At 45.4% G+C, this 25,763-nt stretch overlaps 1 protein-coding gene across 2 annotated transcripts in view; it reads left to right on the top strand.

The window, feature by feature from the left end:
* Window positions 1–25,763, top strand: part of DOCK1 (dedicator of cytokinesis 1) — a 542,215-nt gene that overhangs the window by 418,477 nt on the left and 97,975 nt on the right. For both annotated transcript variants that reach the window (XM_027112936.1, XM_027112937.1), the window contains exons 30-32: window positions 6,268–6,346; window positions 14,536–14,636; window positions 25,004–25,062. In XM_027112936.1, the coding sequence (XP_026968737.1) occupies window positions 6,268–6,346; window positions 14,536–14,636; window positions 25,004–25,062 (239 nt within the window). The remainder of the gene's footprint in view (window positions 1–6,267; window positions 6,347–14,535; window positions 14,637–25,003; window positions 25,063–25,763) is intronic.

A 25,763-nucleotide genomic window follows, 5' to 3' on the forward strand; every position in this document is an offset into this window, starting at 1 on the left:
ATCTTTGACTGAAAGCAGATGGTTACGCACACGTTTCTAATGCGATTTTCTTACTTATTTCCCGCAGTTTGATGGTTATTAGAAATAACTCATGAATCACAGCAGCTATTAAATATTCTTACCTAAAAGTTAGCCTCTGGTTATGTTTCTTTTTGCCTAGTTAATTGATTTGTGTTCAGGTGGACTTGGAACGTTGCTAAGATTTTAATCCTATCAAGTGTGAAAGGTAGGATGGAATGTATGTGCGTCCTGGGTGGCTCTGCAGAAGTGAGGTGGCCCTTGATACCTGTAGCCTGAGTGGCGCACCTCTGTTGCAGCATTGATGATGGTTTTTATTTGATCATCTCTTTAGTTTTTCCCCTACAACTTGTATTCTGTGTTATTTGTTTTTTTGTCCTGGCTTTTTAAAAAATTTATAGCGACTCTAAATTATAGACTCTCTCTCAGCATTGCCCCGTCTCGGTTGTCAGTTCATTAAAAAGTTTTTGCTCAGCCTTCGTATTATTTCAGAATGGCATCTTTTTTTAAAAGTCATTTTGAGCAATATCTTTATTTAACTAGCTGAGATTGTTCCAGAGCTTAATTAGAAGTAGCATCTTGCAGCTGTTTGGGTGCTATCTTGAGGTACAATAATTAGCCCGTAATAATAATGCATGTCCAAGTGAACTTGTCGTTATTGTCATAGAGGGCTGAAGAGAGTGGCTTCCTTAAAGCTCATAAGGACTCTGGGCTGCGCCAGTGAACGGCCAATTCCTGAAGCTGAAGGAAAAGTTAAGGGGAAAAAGAAAATGTCCCCGGCTGGAAGCCTGGTGGTTTTGTGCTGTCTGACAGCCCCTCTCCGCCCCATGACAGGAAGTTGTTTTACTCCACTGACACTTGGGGCATTCCTCCGGTTGCTGGGGTCAGCGCAGTGCACCTCCCCAGGTGCTACGGAACACAATTGCCAAGGGTCACATGGGCCGGGTAGAGCATCTTCTCTTGAGCCATGCATCCCGTACTTCTGAGGACCGAACATGACATGGGCAACCTCAGCCCAAGACTGGAGGGCTGATTAGGGTTGCCAGGTGACCTGTATATAGGAGGCGTGTCCTGGATCTAGTGATTTTGTCCTGGTGCTGGATTAATTTGTCAGGATGCCCTCAATGCCCTGTATTCAGCTTTTTTTTTCAATAAATTACGAAACTCAGCCAGAAGAGCTATTTTTCCAGTTTAACTAGGCATCTTATAGTGGCAGAATCTGGCCACCCTATGGCTGATGGATATGCTGCTGCCCACTCCGTGCTCCTGGTTAGTGGACAAGCCAGCACGCCCATGCCCCTCCTTTAATAGTCACTTACAGCACCGATTCCTCCTTTCTGGTTATGTCTTAACATCCTCAGGGAAGAATTCAGATAACTCCGGCTATGGTTTTCTTCAGCCACTAAGACAGCAAACTCCGGCACAGGTCATTTGTCACGCTCGTTTTGGTCCTGGATCCCTGATAGGTCTCTTAATGAAATGATGTCTGCAAATCCTCTTTCTTTGAGCTATGCCAGAGAAAGCTGCATGATAGCGGGTGTTGGACAGGAGGTGATGGTGGGAGGTGGTGATGGAGACCTCCTTAAAGCCCCAGGTGGACCTTCCCCCTCTCCCTCCTCCCAGGCTAACTGGCCTTTAGTGGCTCTGGGACTGTCAGGGCTGGGGAGCTTCTCCAGGCATGCATAGCTAAAGAGATCCTGTCGTCAGAGAGCACCACTTCCTAGTAAGTAACCTAGATTTCTCTTACACTCTGGCTGCTTCCTGCTGTCTAAACAGAGGAAGTGTAATGAAGTTTATTATCTGCGACCTAATGCTCATCCCTCTGGCGTCCTGCCTTTGTGCAAAGGGAGAAGGGTCATTTGAAAAGAAGTATCAGGACTGAGCTCTGTTGTTGTAAACACTCTGCAGAGTAATAAAACAAATCTACTGAACAAACAACCTTGTGAAACACTTAGTACTCTGGAGTCATTCGTGACAGCCCTGAGCTGTATAATATATTCCATCACAGGAAAGGAAAGGTCAGGGTATGGAAGGCTGTGATACTTTGTCCTGTGTTCTTAACATGGTACCTTATCAATGAATCGGTGAATTAAAATTCCTTCTAAAACTCTTGTCAAGTTACTCTCATATCTGCTAAAGCTTTTTCATTTTATTTAAACAAGTAAACAGTGACTAAAATTAGCATTTGGCGTATAGGACAAATGATACTGAAGTAAGCCATACGTCCAAGCTTGATGATATTTCACCTATCGATAAAAAAAAAAATGCCCCCTGCCGTATCAGTAAACAAAGGATATTGCAGCCAGCAAGCCATCACATTATAGCCACCCCTGTGGTGAGCCCAGAGTGAACTCAGGACGAGAAAGCACAGGATACTGGCCCCAGAGAGCTGAGGTGCACATCAAAGGAACGATTTCAGTGAGCCCAGACTCTTATATCTTCCCATATATGAAAAACACTAAAGTCCTTAACTTGCGATATCTGATTTTCTTTTTCTTTCTTTCTTTCTTTTTTTTTTTTTAACTGGAGTATAGTTGCTTTACAATGTTGTGTTAGTTTCTGTTGTACAAGGAAGTGAATCAGCTGTATGTATACATATATCCCCTCCCTCTTGGACCTCCCTCCCACCGCCTCCTCCATCCCACCCATCTAGGTCATCACAGAGCACCGAGCTGAGCTCCCTGCGCTATACAGCAGGTTCCCACTAGCTATCTATTTTACACATGGTTGTGTATATATGTCAGTCTTAATCTCCCAATTCATCCCACCCTCCCCTTCCCCCCACTCCATGTCCACATGTCCGTTCTCTAGAACTGCATCTCTATTCCTGCCCTGCAAATAGGTTCATCTGTACCATTTTTCTAGATTCCACATATATGCTTTAGTATATGATATTTTTTTTCTCTTTCTGACTTACTTCACTCTGTATCACAGACTCTAGGTCCATCCACATCTCTACAAATGACCCAATTTCATTCCTTTTTATGGCTGAGTAATATTCCATTGTGTATATGTACCACATCTTCTTTATCCATTCATCTGTCGATGGACATTTAGGTTGTTTCCATGTCCTGACTATTGTAAATAGAGCTGCAGTGAACACTGGGGTACACGTGTCTTTTTGAATTAGGGTTTTCTCAGGGTATATGCCCAGTAGTGGGATTGCTGGGTCATATGGTAGTTCTCTTTTTAGTTTTTTAAGGAACCTCCATACTGTTCTGCATAGTGGCTGTATCAATTTACATTCCCACCAACCGTGCAAGAGGGTTCCCTTTTCTCCACACCCTCTCCAGCATTTATTGTTTGTAGATTTTTTGATGTTGGCCATTCTGACTGGTGTGAGGTGATACCTCATTGTAGTATTGACGTGCATTTCTCTAATAATTAGTGATGTTGAGCATCTTTTCATGTGCCTCTTGGCCACCTGTCTTCTTTGGAGAAATGTCTATTTAGGTCTTCCACCCACTCTTTGATTGGGTTGTTTGTTTTCTTGACATTGAGCTGCTTGTATATTTTGGAGATTAATCCTTTGTCAGTTGCTTCATTTGCAAATATTTTCTCCCATTCCGAGAGCTGTCTTTTAGTCTTGTTTATGGTTTCCTTTTCTGTGCAAAAGCTTTTAAGTTTTATTATGTCCCATTTGTTTACTTTTTTTGTAACATCTTTATTGGAGTATAATTGCTTTACAGTGGTATGTTAGTTTCTGCTTTAGCAAGGTCCTTTTTGACCCACCTCCTAGAGAAATGGAAATAAAAACAAAAATAAACTTATGGGACCTAGTGAAACTTAAAAGCTTTTTGCACAGCAAAGGAAAATGTAAACAAGACTAAAAGACAGCCCTCAGAATGGGAGAAAATATTTGCAAATGAAGCAATTGACAAAGGGTTAATCTCTGTTTGTTTATTTTTGTTTTTATTTTCATTACTCTGGGAGGTGGCTCAAAAAAGATCTTGCTGTGATTTATGTCAAAGAGTGTTTTTCCTGTGTTCTCCTCTAAGAGTTTTGTAGTGTCTGGTCTTACATTTAGGTCTTTAATCCATTTTATTTTTGTGTATGGTGTTAAGGAGTGTTGTAATTTCATTCTTTTACATGTAGCTGTCCAGTTTTCCCAGCACCACTTATTGAAGAGGCTGTCTTTCCTCCATTGTATATTCTTGCCTCCTTTGTCAAAGATAAGGTGACCATAGGTGTGTGGGTTTATCTCTGGGCTTTCTATCCTGTACCATTGATCTATATTTCTGATTTTGTGCCAGCACCATACTGCCTTGATTATTCTAGCTTTGTAGTATAGTCTGAAGTTGGAGAACCTGATTCCTCCAGCTCTGTTTTCCTTTCTCAAGATTGCTTTGTCTATTCGGGTCTTTTGTGTTTCCATACAAATTGCAAAATTTTTTGTTCTAATTCTGTGAAAAATGCCATTGGTAGTTTGGCAGGGATTGCATTGAATCTGTAGATTGCTTTGTGTAGTGTAGTCATTTTCACAATATTGATTCTTCCAATCCAAGAACATGGTATATCTCTCCATCTATTTATGTTATCTTTGAGTTCTTTCGTCAGTGTTATATAGTATTCAGAGTACAGGTCTTTTGCCTCCTTAGGTAGGTTTATTCCTAGGTATTCTTTTTGTTGCAGTGGTAAATGGGGTTGTTTCCTTAATTTCTCTTTCTGATCTTTCATTGTTAGTGTATAGAAATGAAAGAGATTTCTGTGCATTAGTTTTGTATCCTGCAACTTTACCAAATTCCTTGATTAGCTCTAGTAGTTTTCTGGTGGCATCTTTAGGATTTTCTATGTTATAGAATCACGTCATCTGCAAACAGTGACAGTTTTGCTACTTCTTTTCCAATTTGTATTCCTTTTATTTCTTTTTCTTCTCTGATTGCTGTGGCTAGGACTTCCAAAACTATGTTGAATAATAGTGGCAAGAGTGGACGCCCTTGTCTTGTTCCTGATCTTAGAAGAAATGCTTTCACTTTTTCACCACTGAGAATGATGTTTGCTGTGGGTTTATCATATATGGCCTTTATCATGTTGAGTTAGGTTCCCTCTATGCCCACTTTCTGGAGAGTTTTTTTTTATTATAAATGGGTGTTGAATTTTGTCAGAAGCTTTTTCTGCATCTATTGAGATGATCATATGGTTTTATTCTTTAATTTGTTAATATGGTATATCACATTGATTGATTTGCATATATTGAAGAATCCTTGCATCCCTGGGATAAATCCCACTTGATCATGGTGTATGATCCTTTTAATGTGTTATTGGATTTTGTTTGCTAGAATTTTGTTGAGGATTTTTACGTCTATATTCATCAGTGATATTGGTCTGTACTTTTCTTTTTTTGTGATATCTTTGTCTACTTTTGGTATCAGGGTGATGGTGGCCTCATAGAATGAGTTTGGGAGTGCTCCTCCCTCTGCAATTTTTTGGAAGAGTTTGAGAAGGATGAGTGTTAGCTCTTCTCTAAATGTTTGATAGAATTCACCTGTGAAGCCAACTGATCCTTGACTTTTATTTGTTGGAAGATTTTTAATCAATTTCAATTTCATTACTTGTGATTGGTCTGTTTATATTTTCTAATTCTTCCTGGTTCCGTTTTGGACAGTTGTACCTTTCCAAGAATTTGTCCATTTCTTAGTAATCTTTCGAAGTTCTGACTACCTGGTCTTTGTTGCAGAAACTCCTGTGGATCCTGGCCCCACCCTCACCTCTTTGGAGCCCTCCCTCAGAGCGATCTGAGATGCTGTGTCCTAGGCTTAAGTCCTCAGTTTTGTCCGCCGAATGAAACATAATTCGCACCTTTTAGGTTGTGCATTTTTTTCCAGTCGACATGCCAAACCATTCCAAGCCTGACAGTGTGTAACAGTGCTTTCAAATGCTTCACTTTAAAAAGCCAGCTAAGCAAAGACCAATTTTGTAACACTGATACATTGTGACTTGAGAAAAATATTTAATTTGCACCTTTTCTTTTTAAAAAAATTTAGGGTTTTTAGTGATATTTTTCATATGTTACTTTCACGCTCTGTTATTTTGGTCTGTTTCTTTTATTCTGCATGTTTCCTTGATTAATTTGGAGAACATCTGCATATAATTCTCTGGGCTTTTCACTGGCAAAACCTCACAGCTTTTCACAGGACTTAGAGAGTTCCCGCGCCAGACAGTCTTGGATTGTAGCTAGTTGAAATACCAAACCTCCAAAGGTGCCAGAGCAGAAGTGTGTAATTATGTAATTTTCTCTTAATCTTTCAGAGTCTTTCTGCGAGCGATTAATCAGTATGCAGATATGCTGAACAAAAAATTTCTGGATCAAGCCAACTTTGAGCTGCAGGTAAGAGAAGAGGTAGACATGACCTTTGTTGAGAAATCACGTTAAAACAAATTGCTGGTCTGAGCCCATATCTTATATTTCTAATCCTTGAACTTAAGTTTTCCCGTTTAAGGTGTGGAAATGGAATTTACAGTGTGTGATACTGGAACCCGAGGAGCGAGGAAGGAGATAGAGCTGTTTCAGAGTGAAAGTCTTGAATCAGAGTGACAAGTAGGGACTCTCTGAGCAGGAAGGCCACCACATCTCAATTGGTGAGGCTGCCAAGATAGTCTCAGACCATCCTAATGTGATGAGGGTCAGCCCAGGAGGAGAAGTGGGTCTGCATCACTGAGCCCAGCCTGCTTGTAGATGTAGGTTTTCCCCTGATATATTCTCTTCCAGCTTTGTGCTGCCCCAATTGGCCTTTACCAGGCAAAAGGTCCCAGCCCTGCAACACCCCTGGGCTGTGGTCAGCTGATCCTTCCCTGTTGGCCCTACTTCGCCAGTGCTTGTGGAGTGCGTGTGTGTGTGCGTGTGTGCGTGTGTGTGTAAAAAGGATTGTTTTTTCCCTGGCATGATTTCTTACTATGCATCTACTATTTGTGACTCTCATTTCTACTGAACTTCGGATGTATTTCTGCTAATCATGATTTTGCCATTATGTAGTTTCATTTACTAAAGTTTGCAAATAAAAGCATCCAAATGCAAACAGGTTAGTTTCCTGGGTGGGATTTTTCACTGAGAAGGAACCTGAAGAATTTATGTATACCCAGAGGGTGGTCTGGCTCAAAACTGAGTTACCAGAGAACAAAAATTAGACAACCATCTACCTTCCCTTTTGCATGGTCTTCAGAAAATGTAGAGCTAATGTGCTACTCGGTTTATTAGATTAAGTTCTTAAGTGCCTAGGCCCTATTTCTTGTATCATTTTTTTAAATTAAAAATGTTCTATCGTCATTTAAGTACATAGTAGTACATCAGGTACTGTGTATTTGGAAATGTTACTTACTATTTTTCACAATTTTAAATGTTTTATTATTTTCTCTGCTTAATGTCTGTTTTTACACGTCCTAATGCACAGATACATGCACGTAAAATATTTATGCAGTGTAAATCCACACGTCGAATAAAATATGAAAGGCCCCTTACCACCCTTTCACCCTTTTCTCCCTCTGCCGGGTAACTTTTTAGATAATTGTTGTGTGTTCTCCTTGAGGCTTCTTTAAGCATTTACAGTTGACCCTTAAGCAATGTGGGAGGGCGGGGTGGAAGGTGATTAATCTGAGTATAATTCGACCAACCACTATGTAGTACTGTAGTAGTTACTACTGGAAAATATCCACCTGTGAGTGGACCCGAGTAGTTCAAACTCGAGTTGTTCAAGCGTCAGCTGTATCTGGACCTAGACCTGCTTTCTTTTTTTTTTTTTTTTTTTTTTTTCATTTTAACATCTTTATTGGAGTATAATTGCTTTACAATGGTATGTTAGTTTCAGCTTCACAACAAAATGAATCAGTTATATATATACATATGTTCCCATATCTCTTCCCTCTTGCGTCTCCCTCCCTCCCATCCTCCCTATCCCACCCCTCCAGGCGGTCACAAAGCACCGAGCTGATCTCCCTGTGCTATGCGGCTGCTTCCCACTAGCTATCTACCTTACGTTTGGTAGTGTATATATGTCCATGCCTCTCTCTCGCTTTGTCACAGCTCACCCTTCCCCCTCCCCATAGCCTCAAGTCCGTTCTCTAGTAGGTCTGTGTCTTTATTCCTGTCTTACCCCTAGGTTCTTCATGACATTTTTTTTTCTGAAATTCCATATATATGTGTTAGCATACGGTATTTGTCTCTCTCTTTCTGACTTACTTCACTCTGTATGACAGACTCTAGGTCTATCCACCTCATTACAAATAGCTCAATTTCGTTTCTTTTTATGGCTGAGTAATATTCCATTGTATATATAGACCTGCTTTCTTTTGGTTTTGAACGTGAATCGGGTCGTGCCAGCCGTGGTTTTCACTTCTATCATATTCCACAACATAAATGTTACCAACATTGGTGCAGGCATTCCTGCACTGATAACCTGCAGGCTATTTTCAGTTTCTCCCGTTTCCAAGCAGTGCTGCCATGAACAGTGTGACACCCGCATCTCAGTGCTGCATTGCTATAGAACAGGTTCCTGGAAGCATAACTGCCAGGCTTGACTGGTAAGATATTTTAAGCTTCATGGACACTAATAAATTACCGACCTAAAACGCTCTAGCAATTTGCAATCTCACCAGCCGTCTCTGAGAGCAGTCATCGTCTAGAGTCTTCTCCCATACCAACTTCTTTAAAATTGTTGACTCTTGTTTTTATTGGTATTTCTCTGATTGCTAGTTGGGTTGAGAGTACTAACTGGCTGTGAGGATTTCTAGTGTGAACCGTCTGATCATTTCCTCTGCTCGCTGTTCTCTTGGGCTATTTGTCGTACTTTTTTGTAAGTTGGAATTCTTGATGTAGCCTAGTCATGGGTTTAGGTTTATCGTATAGAAATATTTGATTTTTCTGTAGTTAAATGTGTCAGTTCTTTTATGGCTTTGGGGTTTTATGTTTTGCTTGGCAAATCCATCTTTGATTATAAATTTAACTATTCTTTATGTAGATAGTCTCTGATAATACCTTTATAGTTCTGCTTTTTTTTTAACTTTCCAATGATTAATCCATCTGTGATTTCTTTTTTTAATGATTTTTGAAAAATTGAAGTATAGTTGATTTACAGTTGTGTTTGCTTTAAGTGTACAGCAAAGTGATTCAGATACACATATGTATATATACATAAAATATATACATCTATATTCTTTTTCAGATTCTTTTCCATTATAGGTTATTACAAGACATTGAATATAGATCTCTGTGCTATACAGTTGGTCCTTGTTCTTTATATGCATCTGCATTTTCTATACTTAGTGTTAGGGGTCAGAGTTTAACTTCACTTTTTCCCACATTATTTTATTGTTGACAAAAAATTAGTCAGTCTAAGAATTGGAAAATTTAATTCAAGCTGAATTTGAGGATTATAACCCAGGAAGAACATCTCAGAAAGCTCTGAGAACTGTTCTGTCAGTTAGAAATCAAGACACACTTATATAAGTTTTTTTGAGACAGAGGGTGGTACATCAAATGACATATTATTGACAGTTTACATAATCCAGATCTAAGTCATCCACTTGGGTCATGTGACCCCTTACAAGGTCAAGAAGGGATGTTGTCTTTTAAGGAGTTGTCTTGTTGATGCGAGGAGAATGTTTCTCTTTATGGTTGAGCAGCTATTTTCTGCTGATGGGGGAGGTTTGGTCAATGCCTAATGCAGATATACAATGCACAGTGAGGGGAGAAAGGTGTCCAAAGGGCAGAGAAGAATTTTTATGTTTAAATAACATATGAATTTTATTTCACATTATAAATAGTTTCTTCTTTCCCAGTGATTTGAACTGCCACTGAGGAAACTCTTAATTACGAATGCATGTGGGTACAGTTCTGTTTTCTGTGTTATTACCTATGGGTTTTATACCCAGCTAGTATAACCAGGACTTCCCCGTTAGTGTGTTATTGCAAAATTATCTTGACTCTTTCTGCGCATTTCCTCTTCTGTGTGAAATTCAAAATCACCTTGTTAAACTTCTTAAAAATGCTGTCTACATTTTAACTAGAATTCTGTTGAATTCATAAATAATTGTAGGGGAAATGTAACAGCATTTCGGGGAGTACGTGGCAGTATTTATTTTTTCCCATCCCACACAGGAATATTTAGGCCTTTTTCTGTGTCCTTCATTAGGTTTTCTTTTATCCGTGTAGGCCGTGCCTGTCACGTGAGATGGCTGTGTGTTTCAGGTGTGACTGCGGTGGGTGTGGGCTTACTGGTTATCGCTGAGCTTGCGCATTGTTTCATGCATACGGTCCTCTCTGGACGCTCCCTTCAGGCCCAACACCTTGGCTGCAATGAGCCCTTTCGGCCTTCGTCCCTTGGCAAGTGTGAAGTGCATTTGATTGTTCCACTTTGGGGGGCTCCCACCCTCTCACCCCCAGGGGGAGGCTTGGGTGCCATGTGGCCGAGGCCGCCTTCAGCGTGTGGTCCAGGCAGCGGCCGCTCCCACAAGGTGCATTTTTATGTTCTAACATTCCCTGCACAGTTCTCTCTCCTGACACTTCCTTCTCCTTTAACTAGTCATCCCTGTGGGCTGCTACTGCTTCCCTCTGTCCCTCCTCAGTCTGCTTCTCATTTCCAGCAAGTATGGTATGAAGAACTTTTTTTTCTTAACCTTATCCTAGTGAGCTGCCAGCCTGACACCCTATCACCTCCCCAGATCTGTAGTATATATTTCATACAAACAGAGACTGTTCCCTGCCTAACTAGAGTAAGAATACCAAAGGAAACTTACATTCTCATCACCCCTAACCAGTCCTCAGACCACATTCAAGTTCAGTCGTCCCAATCCCATCCTTCAGAGGTCAGCATCACAAATGCCGTTAGTTGTCACGTCTGAAATCATGCGTAGCTTACAGGGTTTGTTTTTTTTTAATGTTTGTACTTTTATGTGATTTTTAAAAGACTTTATTAATGGCAGTTTCAAGTTCACAGCAAAATTGAGAGAGAGGTGAAGAGATTTCCCGTAGACCCCCGCCTCCTGCACACGAAGCTACCCCACTATCAACATCCCCCACCAGATGGTACATTGTTACAACTGATAGACCTACACTCACGCATCGTAATCACCGAGTCCTTACTTTACAGTACCCTGTAGACGTTTTGTCCACTCTGTGGGTTTGGACAAATGGAGAATGACTTGCATCCAGTTCCATTGCCCTAAAAATCCTCGTCCTCCTCCTGTTCATCCCTCCCTCCCCCGATGCGTTCAGTTTCTGTGTGTCTTTCGTCTCCTTCAGGCTACAACAGTTGCTCACTCCTTCCTGGCTGTTCTGTCCTCAGCACTCTTGCAGAGCCCGGGTCTGGGTTTGCAGACGGCCCTGCACTTGGGTTGCCTCAGGTTCCCCAGTGCTTAGACCCAGGCTGCACCCTTGGGAGGAGCATCACAGAAGTCATGACCCCTGCCCCCCATGCCAGATGCTCCCAACTCCTGGGGGGCCCCCTCGTCCTGTTCAGGCTCTGACAATGGCCAGGGGATTTTTGAGGTGCACGATAGGCAGCCTCCTCATTCCTAAGGATGTAAAAATCTCCTGTGGGTCCCAGTCTTGCTTTACAGGTGGAAACTGAGTCGCCAGGCACGTGGGCCACGAGGGAACGTCCTTCTTCAGGGCGTTGGACTACGCAGTTCCCCTAAATATCTCCCAGGGCAGGGTTTTCAGGAGACTTGCGGCTCAGCTGTCGTCCTGGCCGCTGTGTGAGTGAAGAGAAGGAATATAGAGTTAGTGAAACTGGCATTTAAAAAGACACATTCATATTTGTGTCGATGTTGTTTTTATGGGCAGCAGGTATACATTAAAATACGTTCTGGGTCCTGCTCTAGTGGTGCCCCTCACCCAGACGTGGCCAGGGACCCCTGCCAGTGCTGTGAGAGGAGGGCGCTGCTGGGAGGTGGGTGGCGATAGCAGGGAGGTGTTAGTTCCAAAAACAAAGGAAGCGACTTGTACTTTATTGATTTGAGTCACCCCTTCTATTACAAAAAGGCCTAAAAGAGAAAGTGCATTTGTGGGCAGGAAAGAGTGTGGCCTGTGAGGTCCAGGATGGCCCGCTGGAGACCCTTGTTCTGCTTCACGTGTTTTTTTTTTTGTGGTTTGGAGCAAGTCTCTGAACCTCATCTGTGAAATGGGAAGACCAGCCCTTACCTGGGAATGAGCTGCTCTGTTCCTGAAGAAATGCCAGTTCCTGAGGAGCACCGGATAAATGAAGCCCACTGCACTCTTAGCTACATCCATGCTGGAAAGTTTCCTCTTATTTCTCTGGTCGCTGAAAATAGAGTCATTACTGTTAACACCTTGTTTTTACGTAACTCTGTGTAACCATCTCATTTGATGCAATGAATATTATCCCTGTTTTGTAAATAAGAAAACCAATACCCACAAATTTCTTCCTAAGATCACTGAAGGCACCTTGGAGCTTGGACATGTGATGGCAACTCTGTCCAGCTCTTTCCCACTGAGAGCAGGTGAAAGTTCCCCTGGAATATCCTGTGGTACAGGAATGGTCCGCTGAGGAGTATCTGTGATGGCCAGTCTCCGAGCCCCTTGCTGCAGTTCCCGGGGGGGGAGGGGGAGGGTCTCCCCGCTTATCTCTCACCTGCGCTCCCCCACCCTCGGGTGCCGCCCTCTGAGAGAGGATGCAGATGGAAGCAGTCTGGAGGAAGTGTCCATAGAGTTTTCATTTGCATTTGAGAAATCCCCAGGGGTTCGTCCCTCAAACATTGATTATTCCTGATGAATCACTTACTTTGAGCCAGGCTCCGCCCCAGAACTGGAATCCTGCCCCCACCCTGTGTATCGTGGAGTGCAAATGGAGGACGATTAGGGCAGGACTGTAGGGACAGACCAAGGTGCTCGAGGGTGCGGAGAGGGCAGAACACACCTGGTCCTGGTATGCTAAGACCCAGTCAGGGAGGAGAGTGGGGTGGACCCGGCATCTGCAAAGGCCCAGGGGTGGGGAGAGCATCAGCTCGAGGATCTGATGGGAAGACAAGAGTGCAGAGTATGGATGGAAAGGCTGCTGCAAGGCAGAAGCAGAGGGAACCAGGCAGCGGGACTCCCCTTCAAACTCTGTTTTGACCGGAAACGTGTGGGAGTTCCTGAAGAGGTTTGAGCTGGGGTGTGTCCCCCTCCGATTAGTGTCAGTTCCCTCTGGCTGCCCTGTGGGACGAGGCGAGGACAGGAAACAGGAAGCAGGAGGTTCTGGTCTGTGAGGGATGATGCTGACCTGGGGTGGGTGATACCCCAGCACTGAGACAAAGTGGGTGGGCCTGGGAGGGATTTATAAGGGGAAGCAGAAGGACTTGCTGATTGAAACGGTGGGATGCTGTGAGGGACAAAGCCCAGCATAAGTCCCAGGTTTCTCCCCTGGGCAGTGAGGGGTGTGCCCGTGTCATGTATTGAGTTCAAGCGAAAAGCCCCCATTCATGATCCAAGCATTCATCCTTCATTTAAATCTTCTTCACCTGGTCTTAAACATTGACGTAATCAGGGGGTCTTAGTTTCATGACTTCAGGAATCTACCCATCATAACACTTCTTGTCGAAGAACACTTTTATGGGATACTGTGTCCAGATACACAGAGCTTCCAGTGAAGAGCTTTACGAGGACAAAATGATTTTATAGTAAATTGTCATTTAAGCCACGTACAGTCTGTAAGTCCTTGAAATATGAAATGTTGGATCTTTTTACGTTTTCCTCAATTTTCTAGTGTGTATATATTTTTAGTCTCACAAAAATGATAAATTATATAAATCTACACAGTAAGTCCCCTACCTACGAACCTTCACGTTGTGAACTTTCAAAAATGCAAATGTGCATTCTCATGTCCAATCACGTACGTTAGTTCACGCGTCTGGCGTACATTGTCCCTTGCGTGTATCCTCTACAATCGGTCGTGCTTTTGTGTACTTTACAGTACTGTACAGAGTACAGTAGTACCGTATCTTTATTTCAAGCCCGGGACGTCCGGCAGCAAGTGTAAAAGCAGTGGTATGTAGCTGATTGTGTTAGTTGGGTACCTAGGCTGACTTGGTTGGACTTACGACCAAGTTGGACTTACGAACGCGCTCTCGGAACTCCTTCATATGTAGGGAACTTGCTGTGTACTATGAGGTAAGGGGCTCCATAATACGGTATTAATAACAGCTAATATTTATTACGTGCTTACCATGCTCCCGGCACCACTGGATGGGCACTGCATGTCTTTACTCCCTCCGTCCTTTAGCAGTCCTATCAGGTAGGTACTGTTGAAATTCCCACTTTACCTGAGGAAACCGAGGCACAGAGAGGTTAGAGTGCCTGCCTGAGTAAGTGGCTGAGCTGGGATCTGACTGCATGCCCTGTCAGAGGCCATGCTCAGCCCTGAACCACACCGTGGGTGGCTGTTAGCAATGTGTATGTAGAGAGTGCGGCTTCCAAACCTTTCAGAAGTGTGTGCTGGGCAAATGCTATTCTAAACGTCTCGGAGCGTTTCTGAGATCCTGTATTAATCGGTTCGGCACCTTAGCATCTCCCCTTTTTGGTTTCAGCTGTGGAACAACTATTTTCACCTGGCTGTCGCTTTCCTCACTCAAGAGTCCTTGCAGCTGGAGAATTTTTCAAGTGCAAAGAGAGGGAAAATCCTTAACAAGTAAGTCCACGTAGCCCCAAAGGCATGGGCAGGAGCCTGCAGTTCTATTAGCACAGTCTTCTTGCGTCTTCTAAGCCAACTGGGTACCAATTGAGGTGTAATCATGGTGTAACGAGAGGGTGGTTTCACACCATGAATTGAGTATTGCCTTTTGTAACCCATGAATGCAGATCTAAAACTACAGCTTCATTCTGGTGGGTTGCAGGTCAGTCAGTGTCATTCGGGACTATTAGCACCGAACAGAATGGGAGTTTCGGGAGATAATTGCTTTTGCTGTGCACCGTGCTCATGTCACACCACGTATGGTTTGCTGTGTCGCTTAATTCTCCAACGCTGCTTCAAACAAGGAAGCTTCTGACGGAAGCTGTTGGCGTCTTGGGATTGTGGAACAACTCATCGCAGAATGATGAGTCATCTGGGGTTCCTTCTTTGCAAGAGATGACCCCGGTCCTCTTCCGGGCGGGAGATCTGAAAGTGCTTAACTAGCCCTTGGATTATCCTGAAAACGTCTGAGAAGCCCCGGGGAAGCCAGGATCCCTGCCTGGCTCCTTCAGCACTGCATCCCGAACAGCTCCTGGTCCAGGGTCAGCAAAAGAACCCTTACGTGGGTTTCTTTGCAACCCTTGGGCACTCTGAGGGCCTTGCCACCTCTCTCTCTGCCTCAGTTTCACCAGTGTCTCAGTTCTCTGGGGGCCCCTTCCATCAGTACATCACGTTGCTAAGTCATCTGTCCCTGTTCATCACTTTGTAATCCCTCTGAGCCGTGTTGACGGTTCCAAGGCATTGCCAGCCTGGTACCATCACTGAGGTTAGAGATTCCAGGGCCTCTCAGAAGGGGACAGCCGCTCAGCCCTCCTAGTATCCCAGGAGAGTGTGTCTCCCTTGCAGACCAAATGGAAAGCACACTATCCCTGGGGAGTAAGAAGTAGTTCAGCCGATATTTACAGAGCACGCGTGACCTGCCAGTGACTTTCTAAGAACGTTTTATGCATTTTTCACATAGAATCATTCGAACAAAAACCAAAACTATTCCATAGGTTCTCTTATCATCTTTATTTTCCAGACGAGGAAATGAAGCAGGTTGTGAACCAGGGTCCCGTGTCTCACACTGAGGCATTCTAACTCGGGCAGTTCAGAGCCCGAGATGTTTAGCTGGGCTGCTTTTAGAACCTTAAATCCTTCCCTGAGCCATCTAAAAGTCAGCTTTCATCGGGTCATCTTGGGACTTCCCTGGCTTCCCTTCCCAGTGGTTAAGACTCCCTGCTTCCCAGGTTTGATCCCTGGTCGGGGAGCTAAGATCCCTCATGCCACGTGTAGCAGCCGACAAGAAAACAAAAGCAAAGCAAAGCATGGGCCGTCTTTCCTTCAAGCTTCCGCCGTTGAACGACTGGTCTGTTGGCCGTTGATAGAGACACGTGTTCCTTCTTCAGAAAGGGAAATGCACCCCGGGCGGCGTGGGCCCAGTGGGTGCCCAGCGGCGATGGCAGGGAAGATGGGCCCTCCTCCGAGCCAGCAGAGTTTATCCCTCATCTTGGCTCAGGAGACAGACTCTTCTAGGCAGCACCTTCCGGGGACTGGCTCAACAGGGATGCTACCGCTTTGTGAAATGTACATTCCCTCAGTGCTCCCAGGAAGTTAGGGGTGGCTCCCAGCTTGCTGTCCTTGATGAAAGGCTGTCATGGCAAAAGCTGTTTGTAATGGAAACACTAGTAACCAGCACACACAGGACTCGGCCCTAGCCTCTCCCCACCAGAGCCCTCCAAAGCCCTGGTTATCCTGTCCTGCCCCCCTGTGTGCAGTGCTCACGTGGGGTGAGGCCGGGGTCCAGACCCAGCTCCAGCCGACACTGGTGCCCATTCCTTGCCAAGCTTGTAGCGTATCCTACCCTTAGAGATGCCTGCGGAGAAGAATTGAGTTTAAACCGGAAATCTGCCTGAAAAGAGCTGACGTCTCCTTCACGGTTTGGAGAATAAAACCATTTGATTTGAGCATTCTCCGGTCAGGGCGGGGCCCGTCTCTCTCCCTGGGCCCTTTCCTTGTTGGTGTGAGAGCGTTAAAATCTAAGCTAGAGCGACACCAATACACGCATTCACCACACAGGGCCTTGTCCACCAGAGAAAACGTTTGCTTCCCACATCGTGCTGTGCCTTCTGAGGCTTCAAAGCCAAGGAAAATTAACCACAGCCAGCTGGTGTCACCCCTCCCAGAGGGCCTCCGAATCGGGCTTTTAGAATTCTGTCTCTCACAGCCGTGGCAAGGAGAGACTCCAGATTTTCCCTTTGAAATTGTCTCATGGATCCCCCGAGGGAAGAAGCCCCAAACATTTCAGAAATTGTCTTTGCAGGAGTGTCTCAGCGCCTGTGCAGTCCGAGGGGCCCTCTCCCAGGGGCACAGGTTCAGTGTGTGGCCGTGACAGGCCGCGGAGGAGAAGGAATTTCCAGCATCTATGTTAAGCGCTCCTGGCCTATGAGGCCGCGTGGCTAAGATGAAACGTGGGTTCCCCTGTTCGTTGTATTCACCCTGCCTCTTGCTACACCTTAAACACTTTGTCATCCATGTGCAGTTTTAATTTCTAAATAGCAAAACCTGCATGAGAAATATTAGGAGATGGTCCTCCCCGAATGCTTAAATTTCCTAGTGCCTTAGAAACGTTTTAATTTGTTTCACATTGTGCCATGTACTCGTGGCACTAGAGTCCTGGTGCTTGGCGCCCAGAGACACAAAGTTCACAGTCTAGGGGGCAGGTAGCTGTGCAAAATTACATGATTGGAGTAGAACGGAAGTGCTCCCCAGGCGCCTTGGCAGCCCGGAGGTGGGCATGTAGGACTCGGCCTGGGGGGCAAAGGTGGCTGAGATGTTCACCAGACTGACTGACTGACCCCCTTGTCAGCAAACAGCCATTTCCCAAAGGGGTCATCGCGTCCTAAGGGGCAGGGCCCACTCTGTAAGCAGAAATGCTCTGCGTTGCTGAAGCCTAAGTGAATGGCCGGGCCTGGAGTGATCGGAACTTAGGGTCAAGGTGCGAGGGACCAGGTGACACGGGGACTAACCCCAGGCGTCTGAGCTAATGGCGGGCTGCTGGTTTCCGGCACAGTGGAGCGTAATTCAGGGGATTATTTTCTTCTAGAGGGAAAGGCCGTGGGGTCTGAAAGTGGAGTGATGCCCCCCTGTTTACTAGCCTCTGGCTGTCCACGTCGGCTCATCTACTGCTGTAGGGTTTGTGAATCCAACCCAGGGCTTCGGCATGAGCCCCCTCTGCCCCCAGCGCGGCCCTTCCTCTCCGCCGCGGCCTGCACCTCCTCCCGCCTGCCTGGTCCACAGCGCTGTGGCTCAGAACAACAGAAAATCCCAGTATCAGAAGATCTGCCTGTTCGCTCCCTCTTGTTAAGCTTCCCGTCCTCCTGGTGACCTAGGTTGGGGAGATAATTAGGATATTTATTCCAAACGCATTCCCCAAAGCACATGGGAGTCACATCAAAGAATGGGCCGTATAGCGTGCAGAACACTGATTAAGTCAAACCCAAACTGAACACAAGATTTGGCAACGATCCACAAAATGAATAACCTGTAGGAAGCGAAGTCCATAATGAGAACATTTCACGGACTCACCTTCAGACATCCTTGGCGCTACTGACTCCTAACAGACAGAGAAGGCGACAGAATGCTAACCCTGACCTTCCTGAATGTCCCGTCCTCCATCCCCCACACCTTGCACGTTATGGGGGCTCCGGAAGCGTGAGTCAAACGTGAAAGAGCTGGCTCTGGATTAGCTGCCAGCTTGACCATTTTAGTTCGTAAGACATCGTGCGTCCTAGCGTTGGGGCAATGGGGCGATGTGACTGCAACTGGCCTTCTGTGTTCAGGACCAGACTGCCTTCTTGAAGAGGAAAGGGGTTCATGACTGGGCCTCCAGCAGCTCTAAGCATAAAATGCCCATTTAAAAATTCCAGCCCGAGAGGGTTAAGCGTGATGGCCAAGCCCAGGTCAGTGGAGTTGAACCTAGTTGATTAATGTGTGTTCTTCATGGTACCCTCTCCCCAGTTGGTCCCGGGATGTTTCCCATCCTTTTCTGGTTCGTTTCGTTTTTCCTATAGAAGTCTATCCTCAGCTCACTGCCTCTTCTAAGAGGACAGGTTTCACTACTGGACCAAAATATCACAGTGTTTGCAAACACTGGGTTCTGAAACATCAGTGTGTTAATTCATACTGTACACATTACTTTTTAGGGAAACCAAAAGGAAAGAAGTACACAGTGACCAGCCTTGCTTTGCAGTGTGACCTAATCTGAAGCTGGAGTTGAACGTTCCAAATTATAAAAGGAAATTATTTGTGTTTGTGCTAATTTTTTTCCCAAGAGACTCAAATTATTCCAGATAAATTCACTATGTACTAAGAAATAGAAGGGGACCCAAGGAGATGGGCTCAACAAGCTGTAACCTGTGCTAAGGTCCTTTTCGAAGAGTTAATTAAGTGTCCCACATGCATTAGCGACGCTGTATTCTTTTTTTTTTTTTTTTTAGTTGAAGTATAGTTGATTTATAACATTGTGTTAGTTTCTGGTGTACAGCAAAGTGATTCAGTTATATATTTTTTTCAGATTCTTTTCCATTATAGGTTGTTACAAGATAGTGAATATAGTTCCCTGTGCTATACAGTAAATCATTATTGCTTACTTCTTTTATATAAAGTAGTGTGTATCTGTTAATCCCATACTCCTAATTTATTCCTCCTCCAATCCCTTTCCCCTTTGGTAGCCATAAGTTTGTTTTCTGAGTCTCTTTCTGTATGATAAATAAATTCATTTGTATTATACTTTAGATTCCACATACAAGTGATACTATATGGTATTTGTCTTTCTCTGTCTGACTTACTTCACTCAGTGTGACACTCTCTAGGCCCATCCATGTTGCTGCCAATGGCATTATTTCATTCCTTTTCATGGCTGAGTAATATTCCATTGTAAATATATACCACATCTTCTTTTAGTGATGCTGAATGTTTTTGTGTGCACATATTTATTTTCTTTCTTAAAAAAACTTTTTTAATTTTATTTTTTTATACAGCAGTTTCTCCTGAGTTATCTGTTTTGTACATATTAGTGCATATATGTCAAGCCCAATCTCCCAGTTCATCCCACCACCACCACCCCCTCATCCCCCTGCCCAGTGATGCTGAATTTTATTGAACGTGATAAAACTCTATGCAGTGGAGGACGCATCAGACCCCTGTGTCTAGTAAGGCTTATTCCCATCCGTCACATTTGGGGTCCCGTCTCCTCCCACCTCCCCAGAACTTACCAGTCTTTCCCATAAAAATAACAGTGTCTCACCCCACCCATCATCTCCCTCCAGCTCCCTCCGTGCCTCTCTCACTGCACACCCACACCCACTCCCGATGCTGGCTGCAGGCCAGCTCTGCCCTGGGCTCCCAGAACCCCTCTGTAGGTTTCCCTCCTAGCGTTTTGGCCTCTCCGCTGCTCCCTTGTCAGGCTCAGACTCCTCCCTCCACCCATTAAGTGCAAGAGCTCCTCAAGTCTTGGCGTTGGGCCTTCTTATTCTGTTCTCTTTCCTTAAGACAGCAGTTTTTAAATTGTGCATCTCAGCCCTTCACTGGGCTGGGATAGCAACTTAATGGGCCATTGTATTAATTTCTTAGAGTCATCTGCCATAATGTAGCAACACAAACTAAGTGAAACAACAGAAATTTATTGCCTCACAGTTACAGAGGCCAGAGGTTGAAGCCAAGGCATCAGCAGGGTTGGTTCCTTCTGGAAGCTCAGAGGGAAGACCTTGTCCGTGCCTCTCTCCTATCTTCTGGGGGTGGGTGGCGCCCATCCTTGGTGCTCCGTGGCTGTGGCCCCCATCCATGGTGCTCCGTGGCCGTGGCTGTATAACTCGTCTCTGCCTCCCTCTTCACGTGGCCTTCAGCCTTGTTTGTCTGTGTCTCTAACTGTATCCCTCTCCTTATAATGATGCCAGTTCTTGGATTTAAGGCCCGCCCCATCCAGCATGACCTTATCTTAACAGGATTACATCTTGTAAAGACCCTCTTTAGGGGGTCACATTCACAGGTAGTAGGGGTTAGGGCTTTAACAGATCTTTATGGAGGACACAAGTCAACCCACACGACCCAAGACCAACATACATTTTTTCCCCCTTTTTTTTTTTTTTTCAGTGAAATAGAATATAAGGAAGCATCAGAGTTGATGGCAGGTAGTAAAGTTAAGTATTATAGAACTTTTGTATGTGTACATTTTTATGAGTGCTGCTTAGTAAAGTATATTTCTTATTGCAAAAGAGTTTTTGAAACTTAAAAAAAAATACTTATAAACCTGCCTCTGCAGCCTTGGTTCACAGCACACCCCTCCTCTTGAGGGGAAGGAGTCCGGCAAGCTCCCTGTCGTCCAGTCTCACTGCCTTCTTTGGTCCGTATACTCACCTACCCCCCACCCCCCCGCCACAGGGCCTTTGCACCTTCTGGTCTCTTCCCCTCTCTGTCTGGATTACACCTTTCCTTCTTCAAATCTTGGGTAAATATTACTCTCTAAGAGAGCTTCTCCCACAGCCAACCTGGACCCACTCCTCCAGTTTTTCCTAAAGAACTGTTACCATGGCCTCCAAAAAAACATAAATAATAACCAAAAAAAACTACTATATATACATATATGTGTGAGTCTCGTATGATTGTTTAATGCCCATTTCTGCTGCATGCTAATAGTCCCTCAGGTCTGTGGATTGTGTCTCTTTCCCACATTATATTAGTGGCTCCATATTAGCTCTGTGCCTGGCCTTCAGTAAGCATTTAGTAATTCATTAAACAATGAATAATGCTTACAGAACAAATTAATCTAAAAGACCATTGCAACCATGAAGGGGATGCTGTGATGAGGCCCACTCTGAACTTTTAAAGGAAGGACCAGCCTGGCTTCGTTGCTTGTTAGGACAGACGAGGGCACCGTGTCCTCATTCTCCCAAAGGCCTGGGAGATAGATGAGCATCATGCCGTCATTATCCCAGTACTACACATGGGGAGACCAAGGGTCAGAGTGGTCAGGTAATTTTCCCAGTGTGCTTAGATTTGGTCTCAGGTTGGTCTTACCCCCAGGCTTGGGCTATCTCTGGTGGACATGGGATTTCTGCTTCTGGGGGCAAAGATTCAGGAAAGCAGGTGCTAACGTAAGGTCTCAGAGACCAGAGTCATGCTATTTTGGGTCAGAGTTACAGGCCTGGATGTGGGATCTGCGATCTACCTGGGCTGTCTAAAGGATGCCTCCTGGGGGCTCCCTCGGGCTGGCTGTCTGGAGTTGTCCACTCACTTCGTGGGTGGGCACAGGCGACCTGAGGATGGTGGGAAGCACCAGGTGACTCCAGCTTTGCAGAAACAGGCATGTCATTTCACCCCCAGGAATCTGCTTCCTCAGTGGGAAGACAGCTACGGGAACGTCTTCTTCCTCACCTTGTGGTCTTACTGTGAGAATCAAATCAAATGAAACACACCACACATGCACTTTGAGGGGTGAGACGCAGTGCTGTGCTGCGGCATCGTGGAAGTCTGCCCTCTCTGGTCCTCGAGATGCATGCTGGGGGTGAAGAACGGGAATTCTTTGGGAGTCTGGAGACTTGTGCCATCTCTTCTCCCCTTGCCCTGTGACCATGGCCAAGTCATTTTGCTTCCCCCGCAGGACTAGTTCAGTTCCCTCAACTATAAATCGTTAGTCATGGACTTAGTAACGATCTCTAAGGCTGCCACCAGCTCTGAAATTCTCTCTCCAGGTAGGAGCATGATCCCAGATACACTCCATTACTGCTTTTTTCTCCTCCTTGGGGCAAGGATTACAAATGGTTCAGGAATCCCTCTTAAGTTCTGGTGACAGCTGTGACTCCATTTGGGGATTACGCTGAGAAGTGTATAGATTTGTCAAAGCTGCCTTCTTATTAAAATGAGAGAAAAGATCAATCTTACTGCTGGAGAGATTCGGTCCTGCCCTTTACCTTCCGGCTCTGTACTCATCTTGTACCAGCCTCGAGCACCTGTGTCTTACTTGACTATTATAATGGCATTTTTAGCACCTTTCTGCCAGAGGCTTTACTCTCCTGAGCGACGTGCACTCGGATCTTTGCTAATCCCCCCGTTCTGAAATACTGTGAAGACACATCATTCCCCACGTAGAAGACAGTGAAGCGTCACTGAAAAATGTAACCCAGGCATCCTTGAGCCCCTCACGCTCCGCCGGCACCAGGAACAGAGGCGCTGGGCGGAGAGACAGGACGGGGCCGGCTTCCCTCTCCTCACATGCCTCCTGGGGTCCCCGGGTCAAGTCCAGCGCTGGACAGACAGCAGTCACTGTAGGGCCTGAGGCATCCATTGGGTCACTCCTGGTGATCCAAACCCAACCCGTGAGCCCGCTGCTGCCAAGGCTGTCCTGTGCTTTATCCTTCTGAACTTTGGGGTTTGATTTGAATTATTGTAAGACCTGGGAGAGGAAGTTGAGTCGGGCCAGCAAGGCGCAGACACTGATGGAGGTCTGCCTGGCTTTAACCATTTGTATTTTTCAAGAGATACTGTTCCGGGCTGAGAAGGAGTTGCTTGGCAGTTAAGAGTCTTTAAGCTTGAGTTAATGACAGGCCCACCCCTGGGACAGGTTCTCGCCTCCTCTGGGCCTCTGGCGTCCTCACTGTGTTGAGGTCTGAACACCTGGCAGCAGGGGCTGGGGTGTTTACGTTCTCGGGGTCCTCCCTGCGATGCCACACTCCTCACCTCCCCAGACATCTGCTCCCCTGAAAGGCAGCTTATCCCCCTGGACAGCGCAGACCCCTCCAGCCTGAGGAGGAAGCATCTGCCCTGGATGGAGCGTGGTTTTCCTGTCCCCGGTCCTATTCTCCTGGTAAATGCCCAGAGAACGGTCTTCCCAGTCATCATGCAGCCACCCACATCCTCTCCAGGCCTGGGTGCTGGGACCCCTCTGTCATTCCTACAGGAGCAAAATGGGGATTGGAAAACGGCTCTGCAAGCCTCAAAAGGGTGCACGCCTCGCTGGCGCTCAGATCTTGTGCCTCTGGGGCACTTCTGGATGCCAGCTAGGCGCGGAAGGGTGGCCCGGTCCCTGCTCCCTGTGGCTTGGTGCTGGGAGCATTCCTGGGCAGAGATCCCCTCTCTCTCACTCACGGAATTTACCTGCACCAGCGCTCACCTGGTGTCGGGCTGGACTGGAAGGCAGTACATTCACCTCAGAGGACCAGCTTGTCCTCGGAGGAAGGGGTACAACACTGCCCTCTCACTTCAGTTTCTCCACGGGTACAGTGAATGCCCTGGCACCTGTCCGGCTCTGATGCTCCCAAGGTTGAATTCTCCAAAGAGGAGCTGCTGGGTGCGTTCATCTTTCCTGGTTGAGATTCTCACAGGGTCTGCTGTCCTTTCCTGCTGTAAGTGACAGACGGGTGCTTAGGGTACCCGAGACTTTGATAAAGGGTAGCAGCCAGCTGGGGCTGTTGATTTACCAGCCGGATCTCTACCTGTGGAGGCACAAGTCGGTCATCTGTAATCAGAGCTTTTCTTCCCACATGAGCTGACATAAGGACGCACAGAGCAGGCGCCACGACACAGCTGCTACACTGTAACACTGTAGGATAATTTTGCAAATTATTATTTGTAATAGAATCAGCCTTTTCCTTAGGCAATAAAGGAAAATGTTAAATTGCTCACAAACTAATAAAGGTTTATCTTCTGAAACATCAAATTCTGTTTACTCATGAAACACACACCCCCTCTGCTGACCCACTGGGAAGAAAATTAGCATTTATTTTTGCTGGTACATAAAAACAGGGGAATGTTTGTTGACATCTTTTCGTGTTAAGCCCTTCCTTACATTGAAAATGATAAAGAGCCAGGAGCTGGGAGCTGTATGAAAGAGGCCTTTCCTGCTCTGATTGTCTAAGACTCCGGGGCTTAATTTAACATATGAGAACTGCTTATTGTGTGCCGGGCTGTAGGATGTCATTTGGTGTCTGGTTCCTGGATGCTTATAACATGCGTGGAAAACAAACTCCCCCTCAAGCCAAGGAGCCGGGTTCTCTTTCTCCTGCCATTAGAGACTGAAGAAAGGAAAATACTTTCATTTCTCTCCACCACCTCCCCCATGTTTCCACAGAGGGGAGGATCTTATGTAATCTGTGGTGATGGGAAAATGAGATCCCTAGCTGGATTCCTCCTCCTTCAGTTCCTTTTGGTGGCAAAAGAAGTTGATGCTTTGACACTCTCTTTATTTGTCTCAGGGATGGGAGAGTTTCATTGCACTTAAAAATAATCCAAGTCCGATTTTCAAATGCTTCATAGAGTGACTCAGCGTTTTCCCTGTCCCTGGTTTTCAGGTACGGAGATATGAGGAGACAGATTGGCTTCGAAATCAGGGACATGTGGTACAACCTTGGTGAGTAACTGGGACTTCAGGGCATCACGGTGAACATCATGACTCGGTGGTGGGCGATGCCACTGGCCCTGTTTATCAGCTTTGGGGCATCTTAAAAATCTGAACAGCTTCTGTCCTTCCGAGAGCAATTGCTACCTTTGCAGTAAGTGCTTTCAGTGAATAAGAGATGGGAGACCAAAGTAAAGGGAAGGAAATCTGATTGGTGGAGAAAACAGAAAAGTCAATAGAGCGCCCTCTTGTGTCAGGTGAGCAGAGCTCTGCCTTGGAACTCTTGCTCCTGGGCAGAACTACCATTCTCTCCGTTTCTCATGAATCAAAGCATGTAGCTCATCCTACTGTTATATAGTCCATCACTTATTGTATTCAGTTTCACATAATCTACCTTCCAAAGGGTTTATTCTCCAACTCAAAACTAGACCCTGTATTTAGGTATACTGCCACCAGGTGGTGGTAGACTGAGTACTTGTGCAATCAAAACAATAAGGGATACGTGTGTTTAAGATAAGAAATTAACATAGGCATTTATCACTATAAACTTCCCTCTTAGTATGGCTTTTGCTGCATCGCAAAGTTTTGGTATGTTGTCTTTTCATTTTTCATTTGTCTCAAGATAATTTTTGATTTCCTCTTTGACCCATTGATTGTTCAGGAGTGCAGTTTTAAACTTTCAAGTATTTGTGAATTTTCCAATTTTCCTTCTG

This window comes from Aethalodelphis obliquidens, unplaced genomic scaffold (genome assembly GCF_003676395.1).
Source record: "Aethalodelphis obliquidens isolate GAN/ISIS:26980383/991018 unplaced genomic scaffold, ASM367639v1 scaffold11, whole genome shotgun sequence".
Classification (NCBI taxonomy): Eukaryota; Metazoa; Chordata; class Mammalia; order Artiodactyla; family Delphinidae; genus Aethalodelphis; species Aethalodelphis obliquidens.